General features: G+C 37.1%; 1 protein-coding gene across 7 annotated transcripts in view; it reads right to left on the minus strand.

Annotated features, from left to right (window-relative positions):
• C10H12orf42 (chromosome 10 C12orf42 homolog) overlaps positions 1 to 26,055 on the minus strand; it is a 267,817-nt gene that overhangs the window by 157,149 nt on the left and 84,613 nt on the right. For 6 of the 7 annotated variants that reach the window (XM_054527576.2, XM_024257046.2, XM_054527569.1 and 3 more), the window contains one exon: positions 12,892 to 12,990. In XM_054527576.2, the coding sequence (XP_054383551.1) occupies positions 12,892 to 12,969 (78 nt within the window). In that variant the 5' untranslated portion in view covers positions 12,970 to 12,990. Of the gene's footprint in view, positions 1 to 12,891; positions 12,991 to 26,055 lie in introns of those variants that run through there. The other variant, XM_054527577.2, reaches the window with a different exon arrangement.

Consider the following 26,055-nt stretch of genomic DNA (forward strand, 5'->3'; position numbering starts at 1 on the left):
ATTTTTGCACATTGATTTTGTATCCTGAGACTTTGCTGAAGTTGCTTATCAGTGTAAGAAGCTTTTGAGCTAAAATGATGGAGTTTTCTAGATACAGAATCATGTCATCTGCAAACAGAGACAGTTTGACTTCCTCTTTTCCTATTTGAATATTATTTCTTTCTTTCTCTTGCCTGATTGCCCTGGCCAGAACTTCCAATACTATGTTGAACAAGAGTGGTGAGAGAGGGCATCCTTGTCTTGTGCCGGTTTTCAAAGGGAATGCTTCCAGCTTTTGCCCCTTCAGTATGATATTGGCTGTGGGTTTATCATAAATGGCTCTCATTTTGAGGTATGTTCCATCAATACCTAGTTTATTAAGAGTTTTTAACATTAAGAGATGTTGAATTTTGTTGAAGGACTTTTCTGCATTTATTGAGATAATCGCGTGGTTTTTGTCTTTAGTTCTGTTTATGTAATGAATTACGTATATTGATTTGTGCACGTTGAACCAGCCTTGCATCCTGGGGATGAAGCCAACTTGATCATGGTGGATAAGCTTTTTGATGTGCTGCTGGATTCGGTTTGCCAGTATTTTATTGAGTATTTTTGCATTGATGTTCATCAGGAATATTGACCTGAAGTTTTCTTTATTGTTGTTGTATCTTTGCCAGGTTTTGGTATCAGGATGATGCTGGTCTCATAAAATGACTTAGGGAGGAGTCCCTCCTTTTCAATTGTTCGGAATAGTTTCAGAAGAAATAGTACCAGCTCCTCTGTACCTCTGGTAGAATTCAGCTTTAACTCCATCTGGTCCTGGGCTTTTGTCGTTTGGTAGGCTATTTATTACTGTGTCATGAGTAAAATTTTCTACATCCTCAAGTCTTTTCTGAATATTCCCTTTGTCTTCTTACAGTAATTCAATATTTCCCAAATCTTGGTGCTCATCAGAGTCTCCCAGAGGGTTTTGTAGTGGCAGCCTCTAAGATACTACTTACTGATCCATCCCTCACTCCTCAGATTCACACCCTGGGTAACACTTTCCCTTAAGTATGAGCTAGAAGTAATACCTCCCTTCTAATGAATAAATTCAGCAAAAGTAATTGTTTATCACTTTTAATAATAGGTTATAAAAAGAAACGTATTTCTGTCTCTCCCTGACTCTCTCTCTCTCCTCTCCATCTTCCTCTCTTCCTCTCTCTTATTGCAAAATAAATCATACAATGTTTTAAAACATTACCCCATGTGGTACACTGATTGCATTTAGGGCTGGAGTCGTTCACCTGTCTCTGCATCCATATCCCTTTGCCATATTACGTTGTGGCAACTCCCACTGGGAATCTAGGCTTAGCCATGTTACTTGCTTTGGCCAATGTGATGCTAGCAAATGGAAACACAAGCATTGGCTTCAAGGGGAGGTATTATTGGAGTTGTTCAGTCTTGCCCTCTGCCATTGCCATGAGAATATGCTCTGGCTAGCCTGCTAGAGGGTGAAAGAGCAGAGCCAAGTCATCCAGTCTTCCCAGACGAGGCCATCCTGGATCAGCCAACAGCCAACCCATCCCCAGCCAAAATCAGCCTTGCTGTCTAGCGGACCCACAGCTGACCACAGACATGTGAGGGAGCCATGAGAGCCTGAGAACCAGACCAAAGTAGCTGAACCTCTCAAACACCTGAGCAAAACAAATCTTTACCACTGTAAATTGTCTGTCACATATTGGATAATATTATGTAAAAAAAGCATTCTCCTTCTCTGTGGATATCACTGATGAGATCCCATGTACTTACCAGAATTTTATTTATAAAATTAAGATTTGCTATTTACTAGAATTATAAAATATGCATATATTGACCTAATCATTACATAACCATTGTATATTGCAACTTAGAATATCCTTCATAGTATTAATGGGGAGGATAGGGACTGGGGAGAAAGGTATTTGCTCCAGAGACCCCTGTTGAAAAACAGGAGATTGCTGCAAAATGATCTGATGGATATAAATTTTTGCACACAGTGCACTTTGGGACTGTTCTCATCTCCAGATATAATTAGAGGAAAGCACTGACCCCATCCCAAGTCAAGCCTTGAGCCTGCAGAGTCCTGATGGTAGGAGTGAGGGTCCTGCCCTCAGGACCTGCTGGAGGGTGGAACAGGTGGGTTGATGTCTGCTATATTTCCTCTTGGGCCAACGCACTTCAGTAAATGGTCTCTATTTTAGAAGCCCGAATATCAAGAGGACTTAAGAGGACTGGACTAGGATATCCTGAGACTCAAAGCATTAACAAGATCATGATGCCTATTGCCATAAGTAATTTAAAAGATTTGTCTTTCAATGACACAAAACCTCATGTATGCTGTGATCTAGCTATTCTAATTTGGGGAACTTTCTGACATTACTAAAAACCACACTTCTTTGTATTTTAGTGAATTTCTGTGTATCCATTTGGGGGTGGGATGGGCTTGTTTTTCTCTCTTCTTTACATATTTAGCCCTCCTGTGGGGTATTCTACCTATATGCAGATTAGAAAACAACCAAGGAAAGCTAGATTTTCTTTTTTTCTACCTGGGTCTCTGACTGACCTAACCAGTTGCATCTATTTCAGAATGGAAACAATTTGTACCAACAACAAACCTTAATTAATAAATCCAAAATAGATAAAGTTTCATACACTGTGCTTTGGAAAATAACTTATTTCTGAATGTGAGTCATTCTAAGAACAAACTCTAATTGATCATGTAAATTCAGCCTATACAAATTTGTGTTAAATACCATTACTTAATAAACTTCTTAACCACCCTCCTGATTTTGAGCCTGCTTTTAAATTTTAATTAGATGTAATGATCAGTTATAAAATGCTAACATTCAAAGAGGAATTGATGTATATAGTTTTCACCCTAATATTTGGGACCTGCCATTCTGGATTTCAAATGTAACCTGTGCATGGTTTCTTAGGACTCACTGGGTTTGTATCGTCTAAGGACTCTAAATGTAATGCGTGTAATAGTTACATTCATAGGATGGCTATATAATTTTATTAACCAGACTAGTAAGCTTCAAAATGCAAACTATAATACCTACAAGTTGTAGCCTGTAGTTGTTTCCAGAATCAGACTTTTAAAGTTAAAATTCTCACTGTTTTTAATTCAGGTATCTTTTACTCTGGACTAAGAGGCAATCCTCCCCATTCTTGGTGTTTAACAGGAGGCAGCGACTTTAGAATTCTCTCCCATTTCAAGTGCCCACACAACTGCTATTGCTGCTAACAAAAGTTGTGCATAAGCCTGGATACAAAATAAACCCTATGGGAAAAAAGAAAAAAAAAACGGGTTGATGAATTCACCCAAAGTGCAAATTACCTCAAGATTCATTTTTCCCTTTTTGTAGAACTAACAAGTGAATCTTATTGAGTTGGGACCAAAAAAACCCACTGAAGTGAGCCTTTGAGAGACATTTGTGCTGGTGATGACAGCATTTTCATGGTAATTGGTTAATGTTCTTGCAAAGCAAGGGTAATTTACTCCAGTAAAATCTAGCCAATAGCCTTGTAGATTTGAGGCCTTCAACCAAGGGGCACATGCAGGCCTTAGGCAGCCTAGTGCCTGTAGGACTGCATAACCACCAGAAGATCTCACACCTGACCTCCTGGCTGACTCCCTTTCTCAGCCCCGTACCACCTTCACATCTCAGATCCAGTTCCCAGTATGGGACGTCCAATTGGTGTTAAAGGGAGCAGACAGCTTGGGAAGGGGCAGGGCAGAAGGCACAGCATTTGTGAGTGTTAAACTGAGGAAGGCATGAACCTTCCAGCTCTCTTTTTTGGAGGCAGGCTTTAACACAAAGAAAAGAAAATAATGTGTAAAAACATACATCAATATCATTCATTTTCTTTTCTGATTATAAAAATAATACACATTCATTATAGATTTTTGAAAAACAGAAAGACCTCCAAATGGGGACAAAATCACCAATAATTGTATCTAGACATCTTGATGCAATTCCTGCCAGTTTTTCTCCACGCAGACTTTAATTACTTTATGGAAATTTATTGTGTATGAATACTTTTTTAAGAAAATCTGATTTTTTGGCCACGTAATATCACTATTTGTATGCACTGTAAGTTATAAAATGTTTCTATTATTAGACAATATAGGTGATTTGCATTATTGCATAACTATAAATAACATAGCAGTGAACATCCTTATCCAGAAATCTTGGTCTCCCACTCTAATTAGGTTTTTAAGATAGATTCTCAGAAGGGATAAGTGGAATCAACGGGCATGGATGTTTCAACATATTTGATCTATAAAATCAAGTCAAATTGCTCTGCAGAAAAGCCACATCGATTAGACAGTGTGTTCATCCACATGGTAGGAGAGGCCTTTATTAATGCACTTTCACCAACATTGAGTTTTTAATCTGTGCTAATTTGACAGGTAAAATGACAGATTGAAAGTCACATTTTCAGTTTATGCGTACAAAAGTTATTATATATAGCTCAGTTTGCTCACAAAATTAACATATTTGGGCCATTTGGAAAGCCATAAAATGAGTCACTGAATACTGAAAGTGACCTCAAAGAGCGTGGAACATACTGAAGGCGAAATGGTTTGCCCAGGCCACTCTGTAGTGATGAACTCAGGACTAAAACCCAAGAATTCTATTTCCCATCCCGGTGTTCCTAAGAAGAGATTTTTAGTAAGATAGAACCTGGTTTAAAATGCAGAAAGAATGGAGAGGCGGGGGAGACTTTTAACTGTGGTTTGGTAAAGCTGTTTTCCCCACTAATTTTTCAAGGCTTTCACACTGTCCGAGGCTGGTGGTCCTGATGTCTGGCAGCTTTTTAACCTTACCTTTTGGGGGGGAAAGTCAAGAAATATGAAGTTGTTTCAGAATTAACCAAAGCAAAGTATCACTAGGAAGCTCAGTCCATTCCAAAGATATCTCAAGAGACCATCTACAATTAAACATAAATGACTCCTCATGGTCTCTCTCTATTTACCCGAGTTGTCTGCGGTTTATTCATGGTGAGAACATGAAGATATAAAGGCCACAACTAAAGATTTTGCTTGTTACCACCCTTTTAAAACTTCCTTTTTAATTTTTACATGCAATTCTCAATTCTTCCCAATGAGAGAAAGGATCTTTGTCCCCTCCCCTTGAATCTGGGCAGGTTTGTGACTGCTTTGACCAATAGAGTATGGAAGTGATGCTATGTGATTTCTGAGGTTAGGTGATTAAAGGCAATGCACCTTCCTCCTTCTCTTTTGGAAACACTTGTTCTTGGAGCTATTAGCCAACCTGTGAGAAGCACCAATACCCTGAGGCCATTATGAGGAAGTTCACAGCACACAGAGAGGCCCTGAGTAGATGTGCTGACTTACAGTTCCAGCTGCATGCAGCCTTCGAATCACCCCAGCCCAGGTGCCAAACATGTAAGTGAAGAAGCTTCCAGATCATTCCAGTCTCCAGCCATCTGAGTCATCCTCGGCCTTTGTGTCTGCCCAGTGAATGCCTCAGACATCATGGAGCAGAAGCAAGTCATCCTTACTGTGCTCTGTCTGAATTCCTGACTCACACAATTAATTAACATAATGAAATGATTGTTGTTTTATACTACCGTGTTCTGGGGCATTTGTTGTGCAGCAAAAAAGAGGTGAAATAGATCATGTCTCGCTGGATTACTCTCCACTTTTTCATTTCCTTACTCAACTTGTCGGCTACCAGTGTCCCCATCATTCTTCCCAGAATCTCTGTGGATTGGATCAGTGCATTCATAACATATATAATATTAATGTGTTTCATGGTTGCATTGAAAAAGAGACTTGAAAGTCACCTAGAACACATGAAAGGACCCAGAAATGGATTTTCCTGTTGGCATTAAAATGTCTGAGACATTTTCTCTGCTCTGTATTTTTCCTCTACTTCCTATCCTTGTTCATAATTCCTACCCACATCTCTGATGTAAAGCATTTCCAGAAACTTCCCATACTTAACCTAAGCAGCCAACAGAGGTCAATTTCATTTAAAATAACAAAAATATGCTATGTTGAGTTGTATGTTAAGCAGTTTGCTCACATTGATTTAGCATCTTGATTGTATGAGGTAAGTCATATTAACCTATTTTGCTGAAGAGGAAACTGTGGTTTGGAGTTGTAAGGTAACACAGCTCCTGAATGGTACAGCCAGGATTTGAACCCAGGGTCATAGGACCCCAAACCCAGATTTTAACCTCTACACTGGTAGCTTACAAGCTTTTGGTCTACATCCCATGGTAAGAAATACATCTTACATCATGGCCAATAAATACCCACATGTATATAACTGAAATAAAAGTATCAGGAAACAAGAAACACCTTACCATGTATATAGCACATTGACCTCTCTATTTTTCCAATCTGTTTCTCTTTCTTAAAAATGTAGATAGTAACCCACAAAATCGATTGTATAACCTGCTGCAAATTGATCACAACACAGAGACTTTAAACATTCACTTCACTACCTTTTCCCATTTGACTTAAAAAAATCTGAGAGGTCATTACCTCAAAACTCTTTTCTTCTTATAAACTGAAGGTCACTACCTACAGGTTAAAAACAAGAAGTTTTAATACAACTCAATTTTTTTTTTTTTTTTTTTTTTTGAGATGGAGTCTTGCTCTGTCGCCCAAGCTGGAGTGCAGTGGTGCGATCTCGGCTCACTGCAAGCTCCACCTCCCAGGTTCACACCATTCTCCTGCCTCAGCCTCCCGAGTAACTGCAACTACAGGCACCCACCACCACGCCAGGCTAATTTTTTGTATTTTTAGTAGAGATAGGGTTTCACTGTGTTAGCCAGGATGGTCTCGATCTCCTGACCTTGTGATCCACCTGCCTCGGCCTCCCAAAATGCTGGGATTACAGGCATGAGCCACCGCACCCAGCCACAACTCAATTTTTAAAATTAGAAACAAGCCTTAAAATCTCTATTCACAAATTCTCTAATATGAGACTATTTAATAAAAAGCCCTATTTGGTACATTTAGCAAACAATAAAATTGACACCTCAATTATATTTTATATTCAGTTGTTGGACAGAACAACCCCGGCCACAGCCCTCACCAGGCTCACAGCTCAGGACACTGCCTGCCCTCCTTGCTCCAGATGTTCAGACCATCAACTGACCAAAGAATTGTGATATGGCAGAGCATAAGAAAATTAGCTGGACCAACCTCAGCACTTAGAATGATGGGAAAATAAGCCAAAGAATTGTGAGAGTAGAACTAAAAGTGCACAAGAGAGCACTGGGGATGGAAAGGCCCTAGCAATTATAGACAAACCACAATGATGAAGAAACAGAAGAAGCCATGTGGAAGGGAAAAAAGAATGGAACACACATTCAGAAAGAAGCAGGGAGAGGCCCTGTACCCATGGGGAAGACGGAGTCAAAGAGAAGCTCATCTCTTGCATGGCAGCAGGTCCTGGTGGCTTTTTGGTTCCAATTCCAGGGCACACGTATTCAAAATGAAGATATATCTTTCTTTCTGAAGGAGATTTGCAGGGCTTTTAGTTCTGCATCGTCCAAAGATCCTTAATTAAAATGGATGCCCAAAATATTCTCATGCTATAAATCTCAGAGGAAGGCAGACACAGAGTCAGACGAGAGACAGAACTTCATAGTGGGTATCTGCATGCTTTTGCCTTTTGGAATATTAGAAATAATAATTACAATGCCATTTCTTTGATTAATACAGTACTTTATAGTTGACAAAATAATGACACATAATCATCTGTAAAATGGGAATAATAATTATAATAGCACCTGCCTCCTATTTTTGTTATGAAGATGAAATGAGTCAACACATGTAATCCTTAAGATTAGTGCCTCCCATATAGTGGATGCTAAACCAATAGGTTTTGATCCTATGATAATACTGTGACATGGGCAGGTATTGCAGAGCCATTTGATAGGTGAAGAAACAGATAGTCAGAGAGACCCCAGGCCATGCTAAAAGTTACACAGCCAGTAAGTGGCAACTACGGTCTTCAGGCTTCTCATCTATCCATTAATTCCACAGATATTCATGGAGTGCCAGTCTCACTCCACACAGTGAATGTGACAGGTGCAATTTCTGCCCTACAAAACTTACAGTCCAATGCTCTTTCCCAAGTTTTACCATGTTTCTATAGTACAGGCATCAGCTAGACAATTGTTATTTGTTTTATGCCTTGCAAATGAGATTAGTCTAATAAAGAGCCACAAAACCACATGCATTTTCCAGTGTCTTGAAAACATAGAGTTGGTACCAGTCTCCTGAGCTCACTCCCAATCCCTGTATTATAATTAATATTATGGGGAATTGGGAATGCCATATTGTAATTCTTTGTATAATTATCTTTCCCCATGCCTCAACCCAAGACTCTCAGAGGATGTGCATAATCAATACTGGTTAATTTTAAATGAATAAAAAGGATATCATATTAGTGCCGATGTCTTGATTTTTCTTAATACTCAGATTAGTCTTAGTTTTTAATGCCACTGAGAGGTTTTTATTCCTTGAGTTTTGACGGGGTTTTGGTTCACTGTTTAGAGTACACTACCATCCACCACCCCATCCCATGGTGGTTTTTCAGTTTTGGAAGTGGAAAAAGCCCAACGGGACCTGAAGTAGGCGGCCAGAAACTAAAATGGTTTCCACAACCACCACCAATAACACTTTCATGGCTTTCCTAAGCCCTAAGCTATAGGAAGGCAGGGACAAAAAAGTAAAGGAGTAAAGAGAAGAGAAAGTGAAGGGGAAGAAAAAGTTGGAAAACAGCACCAGTCAGACATGACAAAGCATAATTAAAATTACCAAAATGGAAAATTGTAGAGTGCCATTTGACCCCCTCTTCATTCCTACCAGATCAGGAAGAGAGTCTGGCTGATTGAATATATATATATATATTCTTGATCTCTCTCTGTCTCTATCTCTATGTATGCCTGTATGTATGTATACACGTATGTATGTATGTATACATGTATGTATGTATGTATACATGTATGTATGTATGTGTATGTGTGTGTGCGTGTGTGTATAAATATACATCAAGAATGATCAAGAATAATTCATCAAAAATCCACGTGGAACCCTTTGGAGTCTTTTATTAAAAGTAAACCTTTTTCTAAAGAAACATGATAAGTTTGTAAATGTAAAATTAGTCATGCTCAAATAAATCTATCAACCAGAAACATAGCTCTGGCTTTTAAATCAAGCCACCACTTTTGATTAATTAAATCTTACCCAAAGTAGATTTTCCTTTATTATTAATGTATTTCATTCATATCAATTCAGAGTAGAGCAATTTTAAAATCAAAATAAATTTTTACCAAAGCCAGGGTTTACAAAATCAACGGTGCTACATGTTCATGGGTTCTGCCTTCATGAACTGTAGGGGAAGGAAAGGTAGCTGGATTTTGAAACTTCAAAAAATTCTAAACATCAAATATTGGGAATTAGCAGTAAATAGACGAAGGTTTAGAGACCCTCAAGATAAATTTTCCAAAGTTAGGCTTCTCTCCTGGTTAACATAAGTCAAAGGATTCTCTGAAAAATACAGTAAATTTGAACTTTTGTGTGGCCTTTTTATTTGTATGTCTGTGTTTTAGCAAGCACCCTGGAATGGCAAATGCTTCCTCATTGGTGGAACCATGCAGATTCAGAAAAAAAGCCATCTTCCATTGAGAAGACAATTGTTTTCTATAGAGACAAAAAACAAATGCCCATGACCCAGGTCACCTCATCCCAGCAGGCTTTTGCTGCGGCTTCCTCTGAGCAAACACAACAAAGTCCGGAGCAGTCAATCCTGCTGCCCCACACTGGGCCCCCGCAGTTGTGCTCTGCTATTTACCCTTCCTATTAATCTGTCAATGTTCTAGTCAAACATGCAAAACAATATGGTGGGCACATAGTTTGATTGGTCATTGCTAAGTAACTTGGACCAAAGATGAAGAAATGGAACTTCCAACCAACAAAATGTGAGGCCCAATCTGATTGTTAGAAAATGTTCAACAATACCAGTGCATGACAATTTTCTCAGGGTGGCTGTGATTTAGCATCTCTCTCACTGAAAAAGAGTGGTCCCAATAAATGACATGCAGTTCCAGAATCTAAATTCAGGTCATGTTGCTGTTCCTATCATTGTAGCATAGAACTGTCTGGGCATTTTGCAAAGGAAGATGTTCATTAGAAGATGTCATCATTCCATAGTGAAAAGACCGTTGAGGAACTTGGTTTGGTACACAAGTTGAGTCCCTGGCTAACAAAATATTTTTTGAGCTGAAAAACAAGAGTCCTTGGTTCAACACTTCCTGGATGCTGAAAAGTATAACTCTGTATTTCCAAAAGGCAATCTGAATTATCAAACATTTTGAGCAAATTTAATAGCTCATATTCTTATTTCACTTTCCTCCTTTTCTGCTAGGCCAGATGAAGCCTCAGAATCCTTCTCAACACAAAGCTGTAGGTAGCCACCTTTATTCTCCTGGGATTAACATGAAAGATGGGGCCTGTTTGTCATTCCAGCCCTAGACCCTCAAGTGAACATATTCAAGTACAAGATGTACAGATGAGCAACAACTGTCCAAGAAACACCTTTTTAGAAATACAGAGTGTGCATTTCCTTGCTGTGTGTTTTCAGAAAGCAGGAAGTATGGAAGGAGTAAGTGGCTAGGATGTCAGAGCACACAGCAAAGTTAAAGAAAATATAGATAATGAAAGCAGGCTGATGTGGGGTAAAATCCCCCACCATTCACTAGCTATTTACAAGGTATTTGTCCTGCGGAAAATAACAGCTCTGAGACATGTTTGTTCATTATACAATGGAGAAAATGAGACCACGTACTGTATAAGTCAGGACATCTGACTCCTGTCCCTGATCCATTTCCTCTGTCCACTTCACCACAGACCACAAGCAGCTCCAGGCTATATCCTTGCCATTTTTGGACCTGAGAGGAAAAGAAACTCTCTCTTCCCATAATGAGTTCAAAAACTGAGAGGAAGAACTCTGGCTTGATATGGATTACGTGTTAACTATTGGATTCCCACTAAAGGATTCTGATTGGTCCAGACTGGTTCATGTATCCATCCTGATAGCCAAGAGGCCAAAGGACTGTGCTTGGGCTGTTCCCAAAACCACTTAGTGGGAATCTCCATTAGGAAGCAGTTTCCTAAAAGAAGCGTTGTGTAAGGGGGATACTTTTCTTGGGCAGACAAAAGAGTAAATGTGTACTTTATGACCTCATGGAGTGAGGAGATTAAATAATGTAAAGAACTTACTAATGGCACATAGCAAGTTGTCCATAAATGCTAGCAAAGATGATGCTAATTGTCTTCATCACTATTATTATCAATCCCTACTGCAAAAGAATACAATCAATAGTAGGGTATTTACAGAAGGATACTTAATATATCACATTGAGTACTACTTACTGATGTCAGTTGTAAATCTGGCTACTCAAATAGCACTCTCAGTGAAATAACAAAGTACAATGGCCATAGATTTTATACTTCAATTTGAATTCAACTCATAATTCAAATTATAGAGATTTCACTGTGATCCAGCTTACTGAAAAAAATGTGATGTTAAGGGATGAAATTTAAAAATTGATTCATTCATGCATCATAGCTCTTATGTATCAGACACTGAGCTAGACCCTGAGTAACACAGGGGAACAAAGCTGGCCAAGTTTCTACCCTAAGGGAGCTTACTTTTCAGAAGTGGAGCCACAGAGGAGTGGGCAGTGTTATGAAGAAAAACAATACATGGTAAGATTAGAAAGCACAGGATAGATTTTAGGTGTAGTGGTCATGGCAGGACCTCTGGGCAGAGATATGAACAAAGTATTGGAGTAAGCCATAAGAATCTCTCGGTGAAAGTGTTCTACTCCAAGAGAAGAGTAAATGAGCACCAAGTCTGGAGGGTGGGTGGTAATGTGGCCACAGTAAAGTAAGCAGGGGAAGGGGACAGGAAGTTTGAGAGCTTGCCCACATTCCTGGCCAGACGTTCATGTCCTAATGCCTAGAACCTGTGAACATTACCTTAGGTGGCAAAAGGAACGTTGCAAATGTGATTAAGAACCTTGAGAAAGGGAGATGATCCTGGATTATCCAGGATCCAATATAATATAATCCAATATAATGATTGAAGAGGGAGGCAGAAGAGGAGGTTGGAATGATGTGATGTGAGGAAGACTGAACCCTCTGTTTTGAAGGTGGAGTAAAAGCAACAGGAGTCAAGGAATTCAGACAGCCTTCAGAAGCTGGAAAGGGAAGGAAACAGAATCTCCTCTAAAGTCTATAGAAAGGAATGAAGCCTTGCCAACACCTAGATTTTAACCCAGTGAGACCTGTATCAGACTTCTGAACCCACAGAACTAAGTGGAAGATAGTACATTTGTACTGTTTTAAGCTGCTAAGTTTGTGGTAACTTGTTACAGCAGCAACAGAGAACTAATACAGAATCATTGTTACCATTACCAGAGCATTTGTAGTTTTTTATGTCAGTGAAAAGTTTGTCTTCAGTTAAAAGCCTGGGCTTGTGCAACTTCTTAGGAACAATACCAGCAGCTTTAAAGTGAGCACATGTGCCTCAACCCTAATGATGTGGGGACACCTTAGTAACATAAGAAATAAATAATAGCAAAGACAACACATTTCTAAGTTTTCCTAGCGTAAATGTAATGTGTCCCTAATAGTGGGAAAAAAATAATTTATGAAGGCATTTAAAATTATGCTGTAATTTACAATGATGTGAGTATGGATAAATATGGAAATTAAGAGAATTATCTAAAACATAATATCAATGACACTGAATCAAGAATCAAAATTAGTGGCTGAAATGGAGCAACCTATTAACCTAAAAAAAGTAAGAAAATGTAGTATCTCTTATGCATTACCTGCATCCTGTTTGCAAAAGTTCTGATGGTTAGCAAGAATTCTTCTTCCCTTTGCTTCATACATATCACTGCAGACATTAATTTGACAAGTTCAACTCCCTATAAACAAAGAATGGAGAAAGAAAAGCAGGTTTACAATGATGCAATGATAATAATAGAGAAAAAAATGACATCTTTAAGAGCCAGAATCATCCTATCCATGAACATAGTATTTCTTGCCAGTGACTTTCAATAATTTTTTTTTTTTTTTTTTTTTTTTTTGGTGGAGACAGGGTCACATGATGTTGCCCTGGCTGGTCTGGAACTCCTGGACTCAAGCAATACTCACACCTTGGCCTCAATAAAATTCTATACTTTTCTACATAAAGTTTTTGATCATCTATTGCAAGATATAATCCTAGGTGGTGCTTGCTTTGGTTGGTTGGTTGGTTGGGGGAAGCGGGGATTGAACTGTAATGATGTCTTTTAAATCATCTTTCTAATCATTTCCAAAGTATAGACACGCAATTTAATTTTATACATTGTTTTAAAACAGCAAGCTAGCTAAGCTTTCATATTAATTCCAAAAAATATGTCTGTTGATTATTTGGGGATTTTAATGTGAACAATTGTATCACCTAGTAATAGTAATGGCTTTGTTCCTTTTTATTCAAATTTTTGAACTTTAAGTTTTCATCTTATTGCACTAGTTTACATCTCTAAAACATATAGCTTAGGTCCTGAAGAAGCAAATAAAACTTAGGCCCTCATTTGCACAGGCCCCTGTGAGTTCCAGGAGTTATTAGGATTTGCAGAGTATTCTAGGTATAGAAAGGGAAGCCTAGTGAAATTGGGAAGCATTTCCAATAAATTGTTTTAAAAGATCTCAGAATAGAAAGACCTAAATCTCTAAGTCTCCAAGATTCTTTGTGCATTTTTCTTCATATTAATTTTAATACATAATTTCTTATTTGTAGTTCTGAAGCTTGAGTTTTGAGATAGTTCAACCAACGGGAAGTTAAGGCAAGGAATATTGGTTACAGAGGTGTTAAAGGGTTGAAAAAGAAAAGAAGACTACGTGTGGAGTTGCAAAAAATAAGAGGAGGTGATATTAACAGGTCAGTAAATGCTAACACTCATGAATCAGAGCCCCCAAGATAGTATAAGTTTCAGTCTTCACAGAAGTTGGATATGCTTGGTTGTTCCTGATGTTAACAGAAGTTCATACATTTCCCCATCAAGTATGATATTTGTCATATTTTAATATTTTTGCAGATGTCTTTATCAAGTCAATTTTTCTTCTATTCCTAGTTTGTAAAAATTTTTGGTTTTAAATTAGAGACAGATAGTAAATTCTATTAACTATCTCCTCTGCAGCTGTTAAGAAGATTGTATATTTCCTTTCAATGATGCTGAAGTGATGTTACATGAATAAAATTTCCAATATTAAATGAACCAGGCATTCATGAGATAAAAAATGTGGTCATAATGTATTTTCTTTTTAGTACAGTGCTGGATGGTGCTAAATTTTGTTTGTTAATATTTTATTTTGCTTTTTTTCTTCTTCAATGATCACAAGTGAAATTGCCTTTTTCCACTTTATAATGTCCTTACTGTATTTTAGTGTCAAAATTATGCTAGCTGCAAAATACTTGGAGAATATTCTATTTTTCTAACCACTGATAGTTTGTATAGGATTTAAATTACTTGCCCTTTAAATATCTGAATAACTGTATTGGTAAAAATCACCTTATTCTGATGTTATCTTTGTGGGAAAAATTTAAACTATTATTTCAATTTATTTAATGATTATAGGGTTATTTATATTTTCTATTTCTTTTTGAGTCAGTTTTAGTAAACTGCATTTTTCAAATAAATTATTTTATTTTCTAGATTTCCAGATTCATTGACTTTAAAATGTATATAATACACACATATTTTTATCTATTCAGCATAAACAATTCTATTCCATTATGTCCCTGTTTTAATTCTTAAGATTATTTATAATGCATTTCTCATTTTTCTCTTGACAAATATTGCCACAGGCTTGTCAATTTTATTAATTTTTTCAAAGCACAAACTTTTACCTTTGTGGATTCTTTTTACATGTTTATTTTCTAATTCATTAATTTTTCTTTGTGGGGGGTGTTTGTTTTAAATTATTTATTCTCTTTCCTATATGTTTTGGGGGCTTATTCTGCTATTCTTGTGTTTTTAATTCACTATTTAGTCTTCTTTACTAATGTATTTAAATAATTGTATTTTCTTCTAATACTACTTTGCCTGCCTCCAATGTTTTGAAATATAATGCTTTTCTTATCTCTCATTTCTAATGCTTTTGAATTTGCATTTTGATTCCTTAACCCATATGTTGTTTAAATGTATGGTATTTCCCAATTGTCTTTTTGCTATTAATTTTTAAATTGGTTACATTTTGATTCAAAAATAAGATTTGTTTGATATCAATTCTCTGAAATTTATTGAGGAGAATTTTATAGTCTCCATGTAGCCAATTTTAATAAATATTTCATATGTGCTTAGATTCAATATTTTTGAATTATTGGATGTAATCTATAACTGTTCATTAGATCAAGCCTATTAATTATGTTCAAATCGTCTATATCCTTGATTTTTTATCTGCTTCATCTGTTAATTACTGACAGAGATATATTAAAATCTCCCACTAATGTATTGGGTCTATTTTTTTCGTAGTTCAGTCAATTTTTATAATTTTGAGAGTTTATAATTAGCTGCATAAAAGTTTAGAGTTACATCTTCTTAATAAATCATTTTATTATATAGCTTTCTTCTTTATCTCTACCAATTTTTTTCCTTAGAAAGTCTTTAGTTTGATGTTAATATAGCTATAGCAGTTTTCTTGTTAGCTTTGCTAATACAGTAAAACCTATGCCATAGTGTGATAAGTCGTGTTCAAAAATAAAACATGGGTTTATGTATGTGGCTAAAGAAATATTTTTAGTTACTCTGTTCTGTCATGAAAAAATCCCAAAAGTAAATAAGGAAAAACTTGTCCTCTAAGAAACTGAAGAAATGTATAGCATACAGGAAAAGTCTTAAATGATCAAGAGTCTGTCACATCCTAATCCTACTCATCTCTCAACAGAAGAAAATAATAAATCTAGCCTGTCCCTATTTAAAAATAAAGGGAAGGACAGAAGTCAAATGCTGAAGACATTCTTTCTAAATTCTTTTTTTATTGGTATTTTTGTGGGCTACATTTTCCTGGGGGTTTACTACATATTTTTTTCCATACTTGAACTTTTAACATTTTTGTTCCTTATGGTTTGGGGTGTGTTTTCTAAAATCAACATAAAGCGAGTTACTTTTTTATAAAAAAAAATACCATCTGACAATCTTAACTAAGAAGTTTAGCCCTTTTCTATTTATTGTGATAATGGATATATTTGGACTTAATTTCTACCATCTTATATGTGCTTTCTACTTATCTACTTGTCCTGGTTCTTCTGTTTTTTGTTTGGGTTTTTTTTTTTTTCCCTACACTTTTAGAATTGACTAAATTATTTTTTCTTTTTCTTTTTCTAGTTTCTCCCCTCTGTGTCTTGGAAGTTATTCATACAATTTTACCTTTATAATAAAACATGTATACTAACTTACAATCTAAATATTTTACAAATGTAACACTCTTGTAAATAAAATAAGGTTCTTTAACATGGACCACCCACTGCCAAATTCAAAGCCGTTGTTGTCCAATATTTTAGCTCCCTAAATTGCTGTTCTTTTCCCCCACAAGTTAGACATCACTATTATTGTTCTAATTTTTTGCAGTCAACTATTATTTTGATTTATGCATATACTTATCAATATCTTTCATAATCAGCCTTTTTTGCATCTCAAATCTGTCTGAGATTACATTTTTCCTTCTTAAGGAAAATCCTTTACAATCACCTTTAGTAAGGGTCTACTGGTGGTAAACTCCCAGGTCTTTTTGGAAATGTCTTTATTTTATCCTTGCACTTGAATATAGTTTTGCTGGGTGTGCAGTTCTAGGTTGACAATTATTTTCTCTCAGTCCACTTAAGGTATTATTCCACCATCTTATAGTTTTCATTATATCTATTGTAAAGATAGTGGTCAGTCTGTTGCCAATGCCTATTCTCTACAGTGTTTTGGGTTTTGTTTTGCATTTTGCTTTATTTTGTTTTGTTTCTAGTCTTCTTGCTTGTCCTTTCTGTGGCTTAAGATCTTTTGTGTGTATATGAATGTGGATTTTTAGTTTCACTTTGGTGAATCTAGATGTGAATTGTTTTTTTATGTGTCCTGTCTATGATTTGCTGGACTTCCTGTATGTTAGGATATATATCTTTGAATAATTCTGAGAAGGGTTTCAGTCGTTATCACCTTAAATATTACCTCTCAACTTATGTTTTCTATTATCCTTATGGAATTCTGATTAAATTTGCTAGACCTTTTTCTCTATTTTCCATGTCTTTTCACTTATTCTTTTTGTTTATTTTTTCTTTTTTGTCTCCCATCTTTCTAGCCACTGGATAATCTCTTTAGATTTATATTCCAGTTCATTAAACTCTTCTTCAGGTTATTCTTATCTACTATTTAACTTGCCTATTGAATTTTTAATTTAAAGTATATTTCTATAAGTTTATTTTTACAATATGACTGATTTTACTTTATGCATCTGTTTCTTGCTTATATTTTTGAACTTATTTTTCCTCTCAATATGGTAAATATACTTAATTTCATATAATATAATATCAAAAATCTATGCAGGTCTAAAATTGGTGTCTGTTATTTCTGTTGTCTCTCAGACTACCTCTTTGCTTGTGGGTATTGTGATTTTGGACAGTGAGTTTCTCATTTTAGTTTGAACCTTATATGTAAAATTCCAAGCACCAAGAGTGAACTCTAATGTGAACTATGGATTTTGGGTGATGATGCATGTAGGTTAATCAGTTGTAGCAAATGTACCACTTTGATTGGGTTGTTGATAATGGGGAACACTGTACATGTGTACAGGCATAGCGTGTAAGGGGTATGTGTCTACTCTACTCTCAATTTTGCTGTGAACCTAAAACAGCTCTAAAAAAATTAAAAATTTAAGAGAATTCTTGAAGGCCTGTGTTTAACTCACAGTTTCCCAGAAAGGATCCAGCCTCAGGCCATTTTAAATTAAATCCTCCAGTTGAAATTTTTTTTTCAGACCCTCAAAAACATGGCATGAATAAGGACTCAAGCATTTATGAGAGGTGGCTTGTAGTTATGAAAATTATGGTTATGATTTTTCTTCACTCCTCCCACAGTGAAATTTGAATCAAACAGGCGTTTTTTGCTGAATTTTTCATGTCAGGGTTATGTTTGGTTTTTTTTTTCTTTTTTTTTTTCTTTCTTGTTTATTATACTTTAAGTTCTAGGGTACATGTGCACAACGTGCAGGTTTGTTAGATAGGTATACATGTGCCATGTTGGTTTGCTGCACCCATCAACTCATCATTTACATTAGGTATTTCTCCTAATGCTATCCCTCCCCCAACCCTCACCACATAACAGGCCCTGGTGTGTGATGTTGCCCACCCTGTGTCCGAGTGTTCTCATTGTTCAGTTCCCACCTATGAGTGAGAACATGCAGTGCTTGGTTTTCTGTCCTTGCGATAGTTTGCTGAGAATGATGGTTTCCAGCTTCATCCACGTCCCAGCAAAGGACATGAACTCATCCTTTTTTATGGCTGCATAGTATTCCATGGTGTATACGTGCCACATTTTCTTAATTCAGTCTATCATTGATGGACATTTAGGTTGGTTCCAAGTCTTCGCTATTGTGAATAGTGCTGCAATAATCATACATGTGCATGTGTCTTTATAGTAGCATGATTTATAATCCTTTGTGTATATACGCAGTAATGGGATTGCTGGGTCAAATGGTATTTCTAGTTTTAGATCCTTGAGGAATCGCCACACTGTCTTCCACAATGGTTGAACTAATTTACACTCCCACAAACAGTGTAAAAGCTTTCCTATTTCTCCAAATCCTCTCCAGCATCTGTTGTTTCCTGACTTTTTAATGATCGCCATTCTAACTGGTGTGAGACGGTATCTCATTGTGGTTTTGATTTGCATTTCTCTGACGACCAGTGGTGATGAGCATTTTTTTATGTGTCTGTTGGCTGCATAAATGTCTTCTTTTGAGAAGTGTCTGTTAGTATCCTTTGCCCACTTTTCGATGGGGTTATTTTTTTCTTGAAAATTTGTTTAAGTTCTTTGTAGATTCTTCATATTAGCCCTTTGTCAGATGGGTAGATTGCAAACATTTTCTCCCATTCTGTAGGTTACCTGTTCACTGTAATGGTAGTTTCTTTTGCTGTGCAGAAGCTCTTTAGTTTAATTAGATCCAATTTGTCGATTTTGGCTTTTGTTGCCATTGCTTTTGGTGTTTTAGTCATGAAGTCCTTCCCCATGCCTATGTCCTGAATGGTATTGCCTAGGTTTTCTTCCAGGGTTTTTATGGTTTCAGGTCTAACATTTAAGTCTTTAATCCATCTTGAATTAATTTTTGTATAAGGTGTAAGGAAGGGATCTGGTTTCAGTTTTGTTTTTTGTTTTTTTTGAGAAGGAGTCTCACTCTGTCACCCAGGCTGGAGTGCAGTGGCGTGATCTCAGCTCATTGCAAGCTCCGCCTCCTGGGTTCATGCCATTCTCCTGCCTCAGCCTCCTGAGTAGCTGGGACTACTGGCGCCTGCCACACGCCTGGCTAATTTTTTGTATTTTTGGTAGAGAGGGGTTTTCACCGTGTTAGCCAGGATGGTCTGGATCTCCTGACCTCGTGATCTGCCCACCTTGGCCTCCCAAAGTGCTGGGATTACAGGCATGAGCCACTGCACCTGGCCCAGTTTCAGTTTTCTCCATATGGCTAGCCAGTTTTCCCAGCACCATTTATTAAATAGGGAATACTTTCCCCATTTCTTGTTTGTGTCAGGTTTGTCAAAGATCAGATGGTTGTAGATGTGTGCTATTATTTCTGAGGCCTCTGTTCTGTTCCATTGGTTTATATACCTGTTTTTGTACCAGTACCATGCTGTTTTGGTTACTGTAGCCTTGTAGTATAGTTTGAAGTCAGGTAGTGTGATGCCTCCAGCTTTGTTCCTTTGGCTTAGGATTGTCTTGGCAATGTGGGCTCTTTTTTAGTTCCATATGAACTTTAAAGTAGTTTTTTCCAATTCTGTGAAGAAAATCACTGGTAGCTTGATGGGGATAGCATTGAATCTATTCAAGGTAATTTATAGAAATCACCTTGGGCAGTATGGCCATTTTCATGATATTGATTCTTCCTATCCATGCGCATGAAATGTTCTTCCATTTGTTTCCGTCCTCTTTTATTTTGTTGAGCAGTGGTTTGTAGTTCTCCTTCAAGAGGTCCTTCACATCCCTTGTAAGTTGGATTCCTAGGTATTTTATTCTCTATGTAGCAATTGTGGATGGGAGTTCACTCATGATTTGGCTCTTTGTTTTTCTATATTGGTATATAGGAATGCTTGTGATTTTTGCACGTTGGTTTTGTATCCTGAGACTTTGCTGAAGTTGTTTATCAGCTTAAGGATATTTTGGGCTGAGATGATGGGGTTTTCTAGATATACAATCATGTCATCTGCAAACAGGGACAATTTGACTTCCTCTTTTCCTAATTGCATACCCTTTATTTCTTTCTCTTGCCTGATTGCCCTGGCCAGAACTTCCAACACTAAGTTGAATAGGAGTGGTGACAGAGAACATCCTTGTCTTGTGCCAGTTTTCAAAGGGAATGCTTCCAGTTTTTGCCCAATCAGTATGATATTGATTGTGGGTTTGTCATAGATAGGTCTTATTATTTTCAGGTATGTTCCATTAATACCTAGTTTATTGAGAGATTTTAGCATGAAGGGCTATTGAATTTTGCCAATGGCCTTTTCTACATCTATTGAGATAATCATGTGTTTTGTGTCATTGGTTCTGTTTATGTGACAGATTACATTTATTGATTTGCATATGTTGAGCCAGCCTTGCATCCCAGTGATGAAGCTGACTTCATCATGGTGGATAAGCTTTTCGGTGTGCTGCTGGATTCAGTTTGCCAGTATTTTATTGAGGATTTTTGCATCGATGTTCTTCAGGGATATGGGGCTAAAATTCTCTTTTTTTGTTGTTTTGGTATCAGGATGATGCTGGCCTCATAAAATGAGTTAGGGAGAATTCCCTCTTTTTCTATTGATTGGAATAGTTTCAGAAGGAATGGTACCAGCTCCTCCTTGTACCTCTGGTAGAATTTGGCTATGAATCCATCTGGTCCTGCACTTTTTTTGGTTGGTAGGCTATTAATTATTGTCTCCATTTCAGAGCCTGTTATTGGTCTATTCAGATATTCAACTTCTTCCTGGTTTAGTCTTGGGAGGGTGTATATGTCCAGGAATTTATCCATTTCTTCTAGATTTTCTAGCTTATTTGTGTAGAGGTGTTTACAGTATTATCTGATAGTAGTTTGTATTTCTGTGGGATCAGTGGTGATATCCCCTATATGATTTTTTATTGGGTCTATTTGATTCTTCTCTCTTTTCTTATTAGTCTTGCTAGCAGTCTATCAATTTTGTTGATCTTTTCAGAAAACTGGCTCCTGGATTCATTGATTTTTTGAAGGGATTTTTATGTCTCTATCTCATTCAGTTCTGCTCTGATCTTAGTTATTTCTTGCCTTCTGCTAGCTTTTGAACGTGTTTGCTCTTGCTTCTCTAGATCTTTTAATTGTGATGTTAGGGTGTCAATTTTAGATCTTTCCTGCTTTCTCTTGTGGGCATTTAGTGCTATAAATTTCCCTCTACACACTGCTTTAAATGTGTCCCAGAGATTCTGGTATGTTGTGTTTTTGTTCTCATTGGTTTCAAAGAATATCTTTATTTCTGCCTTCATTTTGTTATTTACCCAGTAGTCATTCAGGAGCAGGTTGTTCAGTTTCCATGTAGTTGTGCAGTTTTGAGTGAGTTTCTTAATCCTGAATTCTAATTTGATTGCACTATGGTCTCAGAGACAATTTCTTTTGATTTCTGTTCTTTTACATTTGCTGAGGAGTGCTTTACTTCCAATTATGTGATCAATTTTAGAGTAAGTATGATGTGGTGCTGAGAAGAATGTATACTCTGTTGATTTGGGTTGGAGAGTTCTGTAGATGTCTATTAGGTCTACTTGGTGCAGAACTGAATTTAAGTGTTGGATATGCTTGTTAACCTTCTGTCTCACTATCTGTCCAATATTAACAGTGGGGTGTTAAAGTCTCCCATTATTATGGTGTGGGAGTTTAAGTCTCTTTGTAGGTCTCTAAGGACTTGCTTTATGAATCTGGGTGCTCCTGCATTGGGTGCATATATATTTAGGATAGTTAGCTCTTCTTGTTAAATTGATCCCTTTACCATTATATAGTGGCCTTTGTCTCTTTTGATCTTTGTTGGTTTAAAGTCTGTTTTATTCAAGACTAAGATTGCAACCCCTGCTTTTTTTTTTTTTTTTTTTTGCTTTCCATTTGCTTGGTAGATCTTCCTCCAGCCCTTTACTTTGAGCCTATGTGTGTCTCTGCATGTGAGATGGGTCTCCTGAATACAGCACACTAATGAGTCTTGACTCTTTATCCAATTTGCCAGTCTGTGTCTTTTAATTGGGGCATTTAGCCCATTTACATTTAAGGTTAATATTGTTATGTGTGAATTTGATCCTGTTATGACGATGTTAGCTGGTTATTTTGCCCGTTAATTGATGCCATTTCTTCATAGCACCAATGGTCTTTACAATTTGGCATGTTTTTACAGTGGCTGGTACTGGCTGTTCCTTTCCATGTTTAGTGCTTCTTTCAGGAGCTCTTGTAAGGCAGGCCTGGTGGTGACAAAATCTCTCAGCATTTGCTTGTCTGTAAAGGATTTTATTTCTCCTTCACTTATGAAGCCTAGTTTGGCTGGATATGAAATTCTGGGTTGAAAATTCTTTAAGAATGTTGAATATTGGCCCCCACTCTTTTCTGGCTTGCAGGGTTTTTGCTGAGATATCCGCTGTTAGTCTGATGGGCTTCCCTTTGTGGGTAACCCAACCTTTCTCTCTGGCTTCCCTTAACATTTTTTCCTTCATTTCAACCTTGGTGAATCTGACAATTATGTGTCCGGGGCTTGCTCTTCTTGAGGAGTATCTTTGTGGTTTTCTCTGTATTTCCTGAATTTGAATGTTGGCCTGCCTTACTAGATTGGGGAAGTTCTCCAGCATAATATCCTGAAGAGTGTTTTCCAACGTGGTTCCATTCTCCCCATTACTTTCAGGTACACCAATCAAACATAGATTTGGTCTTTTCACATAGTCCCATATTTCTTGGAGGCTTTGTTCATTTCTTTTTACTCTTTTTTCTCTAAGCTTGTCTTCTCGCTTTATTTCATAAAGTTGATCTTCAATCTCTGATACCCTTTCTTCCGCTTGATTGAATTGGCTATTGAAGCTTGTGCATGTGTCACAAAGTTCTCGTGCCATGGTTTTCAGCTCCATCAGTTCACTTAAGGTCTTCTCTATACTGCTTATTCTAGTTAGCCATTTGTCTAACCTTTTTTTAAGGATTTTAGCTTCCTCACAATGGGTTTGAACATAATCCTTTAGCTCAGAGAAGTTATTAAAGACCTTCTGAAGCCTACTTCTGTCAACTCATCAAAGTCATTCTCCATCCAGCTTTGTTCCATTGCTGGCAAGGAGCTGCAACACTTTGGAGGAGAAGGGACACTCTGGTTTTTAGAATTCTCAGCTTTTCTGCTCTGGTTTCTCCCCATCTTTGTGGTTTCATCTACCTTTTGTCTTTGATGTTGGTGTCCTACAGATGGGCTTTTGGTGTAGATGTCCTTTTTGTTGATGTTGATGCTATTCCTTTCTGTTTGTTAGTTTTCCTTCTAAAAGTCAGGTCCCTTAGCTGCAGGTCTGTTGGAGTTTACTGGAGGTCCACTCCAGACCCTGTTTGCCTGGGTATCACCAGCAGAGGCTGCAGAACAGCAAATATTGCTGCCTGATCCTTTCTCTGGAAGCTTTGTCCCAGAGGGGCACCCACCTGTATGAGGTGACTGTCAGCCCCCACTGGGAGGTGTCTCCCAGTTAGGCCAAACAGGGGTCAGGGACTCACTTAAGGAGGCAGTCTGTCTGTTCCCAGAGCTCGAACACCATGCTGGGAGAACCACTGCTCTCCTCAGAGCTGTTAGACAGGGACGTTTAAGTCTGCAGACGTTACTGCTGCCTTTTGTTCAGCTATGCCCTGCCCACAGAAGTGCCTCTATAGAGGCAGTAGGCCTTGCTGAGCTATGATGGGCTCCCCCAGTTTGAGCTTCCTGGCTGCTTTGTTTACCTATTCAAGCCTCAGCAATGGCAGACTCCCCTTCCCCACACTGCAGCCTCACAGGTTGACCTCAGACTGCTGCACTAGAGTGAGCAAGGCAGGCTCCATGGGCATGGGACCCACCGAGCCAGGCACAGGAGAAAATCTCCTGGTCTGCTGGTTGCTAAGACTGTGGGAAAAGTGCCGTATTTGGGCAGGAGTGTCCCGTTTTTCCAAGTATAGTTTGTCATGGCTTCCCTTGGCTAGGAAAGGGAAATCCCCCGACCCCTTGCACTTCCCAGGTGAGACAATGCCCCGCCCTTCTTCAGCTCACCCTCCGTGGGCTTCACCCACTGTCCAACCAGTCCCAATGAGATGAACCAGGTACCTCAGTTGGAAATGCAGAAATCACCCGTCTTCTGCGTCGATCACACTGGGAGCTGCAGACTGGAGCTATTCCTGTACGGCCATCTTGGAACAGGAATCCGAACTATGTCAGGTTTATGTATTGTTCCTTCCTACACTAGGATCCCAGCTTTATGTTTCAACTAAGCTCCCCACTTTATTTCTAACAGCCTATTTTCTGTATTGCCATTAAAATTTAAATCTTAGTCTCTGACATTTAAAAGAAATCCTTTAAGTTCTGGCATTCTGTTATTTCTCAGGATTTCTACCTTTATGCCAGCTCATAAATGCATCTTACAATGTTTTAAAAATATTTTATCCAGTTTTCAGTCAATTTAGAGAGTCATATAGGATAACTGGTCTGAAATTCTCTTAAAAATACAAAATCCCCCATTTTATTTCTAACTTATCTTTATTAATTTTTTAAACTATTGCATTTTGTATTTATTTGGTATTGAATCAGTTTATTCAATATTATTATTTATCCATTGATTTTATTTTCACATATCAGTGAGTAATGTTATTTGCAATTAGTGATCTTTTTCTTTGTTTCTTTTCAACAACTATACCACTTATTTCTGTTTTACATCTTATTTAATTTTCTAGAATTTTTAGAACAATCAAAAAGAGTAATGGCACGATAGGTCTCCTTGTTTTAATTGTAATTTTAATTTTAAAGTCCTCTAGTGTTTTTCATTAAGTATGATAATTGCTTCCATATTAAAATAGTTTATTATGTTAAATAAGTATCTATCACTTTCTAATTTATAAAATATTATAAGGAGTAGTTTTATAATATATTTGGTATTTAATAGAATTCCCATATGATTATTCTTGTTTACCATATTATTGTTATATATTCCTAGAATTCCTAATATTAAACCATTCTGAAATAATATCTATTGGGTAGATATTCTTACATTGATGAATTAAATGTGTGCATGGGGTTTTTAGAACATTAGCATCTATATGCATGCATAAAATTGTTGATTTTGTTTTATTGTACTCTTAGTCCAGTTTGGCAATCATATAAATTAGAAAAATTTCACCAGTGTTTATGTATTAAATTTCTATAATGTGGAACTTCTTTTTCCTTAAAACATTGAAAGAACTGACTCGTAAAACTACCTGGGCTTAGAACTTTTTCGGGAATTAATTATTTGAAAGCATTTTTCATCTTTGTCATAACTATTATTCTAATCAGGTAATCCACCTCTCGAGTTAATTTTAATTATTTTTTCCCATCAATATAATAATATTTGTTGAGCTATTTTAACTGCATAGTTTACCACTGAATTCTACATAGTAGTTTTTATATTGAATCTGTATATGTACTATAACAGGAGGAAACTCTGGTGCATCCATCCCATTTTCTTGGAATTGTAGATATAGTAGTTTCTGTTGTACTCTCCAGAAAAAAATATAGAAACAAACAC

This window comes from Pongo abelii, chromosome 10 (assembly GCF_028885655.2).
Source record: "Pongo abelii isolate AG06213 chromosome 10, NHGRI_mPonAbe1-v2.0_pri, whole genome shotgun sequence".
NCBI classification, from domain to species: Eukaryota; Metazoa; Chordata; class Mammalia; order Primates; family Hominidae; genus Pongo; species Pongo abelii.